The sequence below is a fragment of the Chiloscyllium punctatum genome, chromosome 23, assembly GCF_047496795.1.
Source record: "Chiloscyllium punctatum isolate Juve2018m chromosome 23, sChiPun1.3, whole genome shotgun sequence".
NCBI lineage: Eukaryota > Metazoa > Chordata > Chondrichthyes > Orectolobiformes > Hemiscylliidae > Chiloscyllium > Chiloscyllium punctatum.
In genome coordinates, this window is record NC_092761.1 from 86,783,194 (window position 1) to 86,794,239 (window position 11,046).

The 11,046-nt window shown below is 41.0% G+C and overlaps 1 protein-coding gene across 1 annotated transcript; it reads left to right on the forward strand.

Annotated features, from left to right (window-relative positions):
* Positions 1-651: 651 nt before the first annotated feature.
* Positions 652-10,230, forward strand: sc5d (sterol-C5-desaturase). Its single transcript, XM_072593378.1, has 5 exons — positions 652-782; positions 5,735-5,952; positions 7,375-7,507; positions 8,347-8,447; positions 9,119-10,230. Exons 2-5 carry the CDS (start codon positions 5,743-5,745, stop codon positions 9,563-9,565), a joined length of 891 nt encoding a protein of 296 aa, XP_072449479.1. The 5' UTR covers positions 652-782; positions 5,735-5,742; the 3' UTR covers positions 9,566-10,230.
* The last annotated feature ends 816 nt before the right edge of the window (positions 10,231-11,046 follow it).

Genomic DNA, 11,046 nt, shown 5'->3' on the forward strand with positions numbered 1-11,046 from the left:
CGATCTGCCCCTTTGAATCCCAGGGGTCTGCCCCTTTAAATCCAAGGGGTCTGCCCCTTTAAATCCCAGGGGTCTGCCCCTTTAAATCCCAGCGATCTGCCCCTTTAAATCCCAGCGATCTGCCCCTTTAAATCCCAGGGGTCTGCCCCTTTAAATCCCAGAGATCTGCCCCTTTAAATCCCAGGGGTCTGCCCCTTTAAATCCCAGAGATCTGCCCCTTTAAATCCCAGGGGTCTGCCCCTTTAAATCCCAGCGATCTGCCCCTTTAAATCCCAGGGGTCTGCCCCTTTAAATCCCAGAGATCTGCCCCTTTAAATCCCAGGGGTCTGCCCCTTTAAATCCCAGCGATCTGCCCCTTTAAATCCCAGGGGTCTGCCCCTTTAAATCCCAGAGATCTGCCTCTCTAAAAGAGAACAACTGATGGTTCTATTAGTGACGTTACCATCAGGCCACCCAACAGCCAATCGGAGCCAAGGAGGTGATCAGTCGGGCGAGCCCTAAGCCCCGCCCATCCCCACATGAATGGTTAGAAAGCAAGTACCGCCCTTGCCATCTCTTCGCTTCATTGGTCTAACCTGTGACATCAGGCGTCACGGACAGGCAGATGGTCCAATCGATGTGGAGGCTGCGGGCCCCGAATGGCTGAATCCTGCTGTCACTCACATCCCCTGGGGAGGTGAGGCGAGGCCTGCGCGTTGCCTTGGCAACCGACCGGCGGAGTGGCCTGAGAGAGAGAGCGGCGCTTTAACATCCCCGTGCCTCCCTGGAGGATCGGGCAGCAGGTAGGAGCGGGGTAACCGGACTCGGGGAGGCCTTAATGACCGGGGGGAACGGGGCAACCGGCTGGGGGCATGGGCATTGGGGGTCAGAGAGAGTGGGGGACCAGGGTTAACCGACCAAGCCCGGGGATACCTGACAAGGCGGCATCTCTTCCCCACTCCATCCTTCCAGTTTCCTCTTGAAGGTTGCACAGCCAGATTGGATTCTGGATTAATAAAAACCTTTGCATTCAAGTGCAAGGGTCTTAAGTTCTGACCCAGGAGTTAGCACCTCTGGCAGTGCTGCACCCCCTCAGTGCTGCAGTGGGTGTAATATCTGACCCTCTGCAAAGATGGTTGCTCTGGACCACCATTCACAAGCAGCTGGCTCCCAAATCATGAACTAAACCCCTGGGGAATTAATGTTCCTCCCTACCACCACCAAACCCAATCACTCCTCCTTGCCCCACCTTCACTCTGCAAAAAAAACCTGAAAGAACTGCAGATGCTGTAAATCCTAGTCAAAAACAGAAATTGTTGGAAAAGCTCAGCGGGTCTGGCAGCATCTGTGGAGAGAAGTCAGAGTTAACGTTTCAGGTTGAGTGAGCCTTCCTCAACTCTGTTCTGAGGAAGAGTCACTCAACCTGAAACATTCATTCTGATTTCTGTCCGCAGATGCTGCCAGACCCGCTGAGCTTTTCCAGCAATATCAATGATCCTCCTTCAGAACTGAAGAGTATTAACATAAAGACTGCAACTGTTTTTTATTTCTGTATTTTTGACTCCGGTCTAAAATTAAAAAGGACTTTTGTTAAACCAAGGAATGCAGAAGGAATAGCTGCATTTTTGAAAACAAGTTATGGAGCTTATGAGTTATGTTTACAGTATTGCTTTGCAAGCAGTTGGGGAGATGAGATAAGACAGTATCACACCAGGGTATGTACAGAGAGCGAGATCAGTGAGCAGTTGGTTGGTTGGTTTTTGAACAGTTGTAAAAACCAAAGGTCATCAGCCTGATAATAACAATCTAATTCGCAGACCGCTGAGTAGCTTATGTGGGTGAATGGTGCAGCGGTAGTGTCTCTACCTCTGAATGAGGATACCTGGATTCAAGTTTCACCTGTTTTAGAGGTTTGTACTGACATTGAAAGTTGATAAGAAAATTTCTATAGTGGCAAAAGGTCTTAGGGAGTTTTGAGAAGATTTGTAGTTCAGGTTGAGGTTCTGGATGTAGATTTGATCGCTGAGCTGGAAGATTCATTTCCAGACATTTCATCACTCTACTAGGTAACATCTTCAGTGGGCCTTAGGTGAAGCACTGCTGATGATGCCTGCTTTCTATTTATATGTTTGGGTTGGTGATGTCATTTCCTGTTCTTTTTCTCAGGGGGTGGGATATGGGGCCTAACTCAATATTTAATAAGCTGTTGACTCTGACTGGTGACCTATGAAACTGAACAATTGATGAGTAAATCCCCTGTATCTTTGAAAAAGAACTGAGTATCTGGAATGAAGAACTTTGGAGAACCAAAGGTTTTGGGAATTAAAAAAAACACCTCATCTAATGAGGACTGGTGCTAGTGAACTGTGTTTCCCCAGCATATTTTGTGTGTGTGTGGTTTTAAAAGGAGTGTTAGTTTTAGTTGTAGAATTATATGTTGATGGTCATAACTGTTTACTCATGGTTAGAGTTTACTTGTGACAAATTGTTTTTATTAAGTCCAGGATTCTGGTCACCTGATTCCATCAGACTGGTAAATCTGAGGCTTTACATACTCTGGTTATATCATCAGTTTTTGCTATGAATCTGGCAGTAATGAGGTTCAAGAATTGGTGCACTTTTCCAAGTGGATTGTGGCAATAGATTCATTTTAACTTTGGTTCTCTCTCCACGAATGCTGCAAGACCAGAGATTTTGCCTGAACTGCTTTTATTTGAGTTTTTCAGCAACCGTAGTATTTTGCTTTTATTTGATCTCGAATTGAGCAATTTGGTTAGAGTCCAAAATAAAAATAAAATGTCTTGCATTTGTTCAGTCCTATGCATGACCCCTGGACAAACTCCAAAATGCTTTACAGACAACAGTACTTTACTGAAGTGGAGTCATTGTTATAATTTTAGGAAGTGTTGAAACCAATGTGTATGTGGTGAGCTCAACAAACAGCAATTGGAAAATGACCAGGTAGGTTTGTTTTATTATGAGGCTAATTAGGGGATAAATATTGGCCAGGCCACAGGGGAGAGCTGTGTCCTGCTCTTCTTTGAAGTAGTGCCATGCGATCTCACATCCACAATTGTGGGCAGATGTGAGCCACAAGTTGATGTCCCATCTAATATATATAATGAATGAAACCACTGAAAGAAAGCGGCAGCCTAAAAGTTTACACGGCTGCTTTATCTGTGTTCACTGTTTATGATCTTGATTATAACAGTAAAGAGGTTTATATCTGTGAAATCCAGTGTGCCAGATTAATTGTGGTTTCGCAGTTGTCAGCTTTATATAAACTCCCACAAAGATGGAGCATATTCCAGATTTTCACTTTTTTTCAAAATAAAATTAAGATAATTGAGAAATGAAATATTAGGGTTGTTTTAACTTGCGTTTATATTTTTATTTGGATAACCTCAATGTGGCTATCATCATTCCATATGTTTTAATGCAAAATAACCTTATTTGGAATTAAGCAATTTATCAGGCTGAATCCAGTGTTCTGTTTTAGGGTCATACCTGTTCAATAACATTAAACTCTTCCATTAATTTCTACAAAGTAAATATTTTGTGAATGAATATCTTACAGTAATTTCTGGGTATATTTTCTGTACTTAAGAGTTTCTGATATTGTGAATTACTGAACTCTTATGATTTGAACTCCATCCTGGCTAACTTCCCACACTCCATACTTCATGAGCTTAAGCTTACCCAAAACTCTGCCTGTGTCTGAATTAGGACCTAGTCCCAACCATTTACCATCCCTAATCCTCACTGATAGATGTTCGGTATCGGGTTTAGCAAGGCATGTATTTTTTAAAGTTCTCTTTAGTTTCCAATCCTTGAGGCCTCATCCTCCTTAAAATCTCTATCCCTAAAATCTTCAGATTAATGCTGTTGACATTATTCAGCCATCTTGATCTTAAGATCCCTAGAGTCTTTCCACCTCTCTGTTCTCCTTTTTTTATGAAGTTCTATAAAACTTGAGTTTGTGTTCAGCTTTTGGACACCTCTCTTAATATCTCCTTGTGTTATTTGGTGTCAACCTTTATTTGATAAAGGTTGCTGCACAGTGATGTCCCGACATATTTTGTCTGCTTGTTTCTCAGCAACAAACAGAACATTGTTTCAATATCAGAACATTATTTCATTGAGCCAGCACACACTGCAGCACAGAGAAACTACGCAGAGCAGTGGAATATCACTTATACCATGTATTCAAAAAGAATGGGTACCCAATGAACACAGTGCTTCGATTTCTCGGCAACAAACCCAATTAAGCAGACAAAACGCATTGGGAAATATTAGCCACTCTTCCCTACAACAAAAACAGCTCGGAAGTGACTGCCAGACTACTCAGACCCCTTAGCATCATGGTAGCCCACAAACCCACCAACACACTAAAACAGCAACTAATGAACTTGAAAGACTCTATACAGGCAACGAGCAAAACTAAGGTCATTTACAAAATACCATGCAAGGACTGTAATAAACACTACATTGGACAAACAGGGAAAAAACTAGCCACCAGGATACAGTAAGACCAACTAGCCACAAAATGGCATGACACCCTCTCACTAGTGTCCTCACATACAGATGAGGAAGGACACCACTTCATCTGGGAAAAAACACCCATCCTAGGAGAACCAAACAAAGACACGCACGAGAATTCCTAGAGGCACAGCATTCCAACCAGAACTCCATCGACAAACACATCGGATTAGACACCATCTACCAACCCCTGAGAAAAAGAACAGGAAGTGACATCACCACAGGAAAGACATCACCAACCCAAAGAAACCCAAACATATGAATAGAAAGCAGGAATCATCAGCATTGTTTCACCTGAGGCCCATTGAAGATGTTACCTAGTAGGGTGACGAAACATTTGGAAATGAACTTTCCAGCTCAGCGAGCAAACCTACATCCAGCACTTTATTAGTGATAACTGTTTATCACCTCTCACCTCAATGACAGTCTAAATTCTTGTGCTCAATCACTAAACAGACTGATTTGAAATTCTCTTTTGCTTGTTTAATGTTTTTGTAAAAGTGAATGACATAAGCATTACTGTTGAGCAATACCAGAATCTCTTAGAACACAGAACATTACAGCGCAGTACAGGCTCTTCGGCCCTTGATGTTGTGCCAATCTGTGGAACCAATCTGAAGCCCATCTAATCTACAATATTCCATTCTCCTCCATATGCTTATCCAATGACCATTTAAATGCCCTTAAAGTTGGTGAGTCTACTACTGTTGCAGACAGTGTGTTTCCTACTAGTCTCTGAGGAAATCTGTCCTATATCTATCACTCCTCAATTTAAAGCATTGTCCCCTCATGTTGGTTACCGCCGTCCAAGGAAAAAGGCTGTCACTGTTCAGCCTATCTAACCTCTATGATTATCTTATATGTCTCAATTATGATTTGGAAGTGCTGGTGTTGGAATGGGGTGTACAATGTTAAAAATCACAACACCGGGTTATGGTAGAACAGGTTTATTTGAAAGCACTAGCTTTTGTACTGCTGCTTTTTCATGAGGTGGTTGTGAAGGAGCAGTGCTCCGAAAGCTAGTGCTTCCAAATAAACCTGTTGGACAATAACCTGGTGTTGTGATTTTTTTTTAAACTTGCTTCTCAATTAAGGCATCTCTCCACCTTCTTCCTGTCAGAGTCAGTGCAAATGAAGACTTTGGAAGAATGCTGAGTGTTCACAGGGAATTAATTTTCATACATGAATCACTAAGACCTCTTCTTTTGGTTTACAGGTTATGCCATGGATATTGTATTACATTATACAGATTACTACTTCTTCACACCATATGTGTACCCCAGTTCCTGGCCAGAGGATGATGCTGTTCGCCAGATAATCAGCCTCCTAGTTGTAACAAATCTGGGAGCTGCTGCTATCTACCTCCTCTTTGGAATGTTTAGCTATTATTTTATTTTTGATCACATGCTGAAAAAACATCCGCAGTATTTACCGGTATGTGCTATATCCCTGATGTCTGTGTTTCTGTTAGTTCATCTGATTTTTACATGGAATTTAAAGAAGCTGGCCAATTAGTCTCAGAAGCCCTGACCCCCCACTCTTTGTTGACAATCCTGAACATCTTTCCTGTTTAAGTACATATTCTGATCATAGTAAAATCATTTTTAAAAACAGTGGAATTAAAGCTTTCCTGACAGCTTGTGAGATGACCAACTGCATTGGCTCATCTGCAGGTAGAATATCTGTCATGTTGCATATAAAACTCTCTGCACCATGAATTTCCATCATCCATTTAGAGGAAATGGTGTGAGAGTTCCTGAGACAGTACTTGATAGTAAAATAGAATCCTTATGTGAGTTTAAAATTTTTTTTTCAACACTTGTTCAGACTAGCAAATGGGATTTATTTTAATTTGGAGTGCCTAATATTTTCTTGCTTATAAGTTACTATTTTGCCTTCACGTTTCACTAATTTCTTTTTATTTTACTTTCTATTCTTCTTTTCTCTGCCCAGCCTCTGCAGAGCAACTAGCCTCTAGCTGCCCCATCAAATGGAGAGGCCTTACTGACTGAGGTGACAGCCGAGCAGCTCTAATCTCTCCCTCTTCTTGCTTGCATTGGGGTTTTAAAATGTGAAACTTTCTAATCATTTTGGAATGCTGGCAACTCGATTTTTATAACTTTATTATTTCTTTTAAATGAGATGCACTGACTATGACTTGTTGCTCATTACTATTAATGAGGTTACAGTAAGGTACTGGAGGAGTCAGGGCTTCGATTTGTGGAATTGAGAAGGCTGAAATGAGTGATCTGATTAAGATCAAGGTAAATAGCTTCCCCTGGTCAATGGGATGTTGCTAAAGGCAGGTGTTTAAGGCAGTCCGAACAGCAACTAAACTGGGAGTTAGGAAACATTTCTTCACACAGAATGATTGAAATCACAGAATCCCTACAATGTGGAAGCAGGGAATTTGGCCCATTGAGTCCACACTGAACTTTCGCAGAGCATCCTGTACAGTCACCTGAGACTGGAATCCAACCTGGGTGCATGTTAAGCAGCAGTACACACCGCTGAGCTGCTGTGCTGGCCTCAGGAATGTGGAAGGTCCATGCTGCAAACCATTGTTAGAGCAGAGTTCATTTCATTCTCTCAAAAGGGAATTAAATAGTTTCTTGAGAGGTTATGATGTACAGTTCATGCGAAGTGGGCAGGATTTGTGATATATTTGGCTAACTGATGTGTAGAGAGAAACTGGCTCAGATATACTGGACCAGATTACCTATTTCTGCCCTGAGACTTCAAAAACAAACACACATTGCATATGTGGTCCTTTGGAAATGTTGGTAATTGAATTTGATTTTATGGATATTTTTAAAACCAATTTCTTTTTTTTTTTATCCCCCTCCTCTTTTATAGAACCAAGTGCAGCGGGAGATAAAATATGCTTTGAAGTCAATGCCTTGGATGAGCATTCCAACAGTGGCGTTATTCTTTGCAGAGGTCCGAGGCTACAGCAAATTGTACAACAATATTGAGGATTCCCATTATGGTAAGCGTTTTTAACAAAATAGGAATTCGATGCAGGGAAGTGGATTCCGGCCAACATTTTATTTCATTCCCTAATGCTGGGCAGTAAGCTGAACTCTGAACTCTGCATTGTTCTTGAACCCTGAGAGCAGGTGACATGGAAGGGCAAGAGTAAACCAATTTCACCCTCCTGCCTTCTCTGCCTTTCTAGATCAGGACTCAATTGAAAATCTGATAAACTAGTTGCTTTGGAAATATCACCGTTGTATGAAACAAATTGTAATCTTATTCTCTGTTGCCTGCTATTGATTCCACTATTGTAGGACTTGGAGTTCTATTTTGAATTGGTTGCCTAGGCCCCAGGCTGAAGCATTCCCCTTTCCAACATTTTTCATCTTTTCATTCTTCTGTTCATTCGTGATTTGATCATTCTTCTGTTCTTTTTTCCCTTTTTAATGACACTTCTTCAAAGCCTCCATCTTTTTCCAAACCTTTGACCTTTTGAGTGACATGAAATAAATTTTGTACAACAGCACACGTGTGAAGGATCTTGGGATATTTCACTATTTTAAAGGTGCCGTTTAAGTGTAGCTGCTATTTATGGGACTTCTGTCTGAGTAAAGAGGGTCAAGGAAAAATCCACTTTTTAAATAGCTGCAGGGCAGGGAAAGAGCAGTCCTTGGATATTAACTCTGTTGGGAGTTCTACCATCTCTCTCACACTCTTCCCCAAAATCCTCAAGCTTATGAATTGTGACTGTGCTCATAGTCACATGTGTATGATGAGCTGGAATAGGTGGGTAACCTGTGATTGTATCCTGAGCAGACTACCACTCTAACATTGGTCTTCCTGTTTAATCAGGTTGGTTTGGAGTAATCTTCAGTATGGCCTCCTTTCTTTTCTTCACGGACATGTGTATCTACTGGATCCACAGGTTTCTTCACCACCGGCTCCTCTATAAGGTAAGTGTTAGAGTCACAAGGAAGTACAGTTTTTGTACACAGGCAGAGTGATTTGAAAATTGAGTTTAGATTACATTTGTCACGATTAGATACTCATTTCAATGAAAAGGGGTTATTCAGGCATGTTAGCATTGATAACAATACTGATAGACCAGAAGGAGACTATTCGCCCCACTGAGGCAGCTCTCCATTTGACCCACTCCCCAGGTGTTGCCCCATACCCTGTAAATCTCTCCTTGAATACTGTTCACCTTCCCCCTTTGGAAATTAATATTGATTGCCTGAAGAGAGTGTGTCAAGAATCTACTAATAATCTTATTTCCATTTCATAGGTTTATTTTAAAATGCTGATTTTTCTCGTTATTGCATCTAGCCCAAATTTTGGATACTGAGAGGCATTTCAAGGCATTAGAACTGCATCATAATTGAACAGCATCTTGCATAAACATTAGAATTGCATCCCAAAAGGATCTTATGGCACCAACATTAATGTCCATGCCTCTGGGCCAAAGGATCCATATTCAAGTCCCATGATTCTTGGAGTTGTCATCATATGTCAAAACCAATCGAATTTTAAATGTTTGTTTAGCTTTTTAGAACTGCATTTTTTTTTTCCTTTTAAGTGATCACTAATGTGCTGATTATATATAATTTCTCTCTCTTATTTGCAGCGACTACACAAACCCCACCATACTTGGAAGATTGCAACCCCATTTGCAAGTCATGCTTTTCATCCTGTAGATGGGTTCCTGCAGAGTATCCCATATCATATCTATCCATTCCTGTTCCCTCTACACAAGCTGGTCTACCTGGGTCTTTACATCTTTGTCAACATCTGGACAGTGTCCATTCACGATGGGAATTACAGAGTGCCTAAAGTCCTCGAGGAGGTCATCAATGGTGCAGCCCATCATACCGACCACCACCTGTACTTTGACTACAATTATGGGCAGTACTTTACACTCTGGGACAGAATCGGAGGCTCCTACAAGTGCCCGTCTGCCTATGAAGGTAAAGGACCCCATGACTATTTGAGGAAGCTGACAGCTGAGGGAAAGCTGTGTAGTTCTTCCTCCAATGGCCGGGCAGCCATCGAAAATGACAGCAAAGAGGAATGAGCTGCTCCCATTGTCTACTTCCCTTGCTTTGTTCCAGTGAAGCATTATCATCTCTGCCAAGAGCAGTACTACGAATAATACATAATCCAAGCATCACTCAGTATTTTAATTTGCCCTATCTTATTACTACAAAATAAAATCTATTGGAAATGGGTAGCAGTAACAGACAGTTTTTGCCTTGTGATTGAGGGGAATTCGAATTGACTTGCTATTCACAGACTGGAAGTATTTTCTTTTATAAGTAATTTATAGTACAATACTTGCTTAGGGCATTGACATATTGCTGCCTTGATAACTTTGTTAATGCTGTGCATGCCATTATCTAGGATCTGGGTGATTATTGGTTGACTTCTCGTTGTAATTATGTATGATATTACCATAAGAATAGATTTGGTTGCAGAAAGATCTCATTTATTCTAATGATTCTGAGGAATTTTGAAACAGTGTGCTGTACAGACTTTTGTAAAGTAAAGAATTGAAGGGCAGTATCAAAGATTCCCATGTACTGGAGATGATACTTCATTTCACATGCACTATTGTGAACCATTATTGAAGCTTGAGTTCATACCTTAAACAATTCTGTTTAATGTTTACTGCCTACATAATTTTGTGGTATTTCTTGGATTGTTCTGTGGAATGTACAGTAAAATGCAATACTGCTTTCATGAGTGGGTTACTTATTTTCATCAAATTTTTACTCTTTATAAATATTTTTATTAAAAACTTCTTCAAATCTTTTACAAAACAACTATGTATACAAATAAACCAAAAAACAAAAATATAGAGGTAGTATAATAGTCATATCACAATACTATTTAATGATAGGTAGTTTATCGGAACAACCGTATCTACTTAAACTAAACTACAATCAAATAAAAATTAAATTAAGCTGAATTCAAATTAGCTTAAATTATATCATATTACTTTATTCTATTTCACTCACCACATCTCCACTAAAACTCGTACCCCTGGGGGCACAAGTCATTGTACCTGTATTTCGTTTCCCCAGCTGACCCCTCTCAGGGCCCTACAGGCACCCAAACTGATTCCCATGGCTATATCAAGGCCCTAATTAATATTGCTGATAAGTCTGTGTCAATAAAATTTAGAAAGGGCCGCCATGTCTTAAAACTGCTTCGTCCAACTCTGATTTGATCCCTGCCCTCTCCTTCACTGTTTGATCATGCAGCATTGCCCTCTGAGAAGGGCATTACTTGTCACTGGCCACCCTGGGGTTTTGTTTTTTGTGGTGCACCATATTTGTGAGATAGTCTTGGGGGAGATGCTCCATCACCAGCCTACACTGCTCCATAAGACTTGGGGGTTTTTCCAACTTCCAATTCATTAAAATGTCCTCCCTTGCACAGAGGGTAAGAATGTTACACAGTCTCTTTCCATGTTCCTTCAGACAGGGCAAATTTGGCAACCCCAGAAGAAGAAATACCAGATCCACTTTGACTTCGATTCCCCGGATTTCCTTC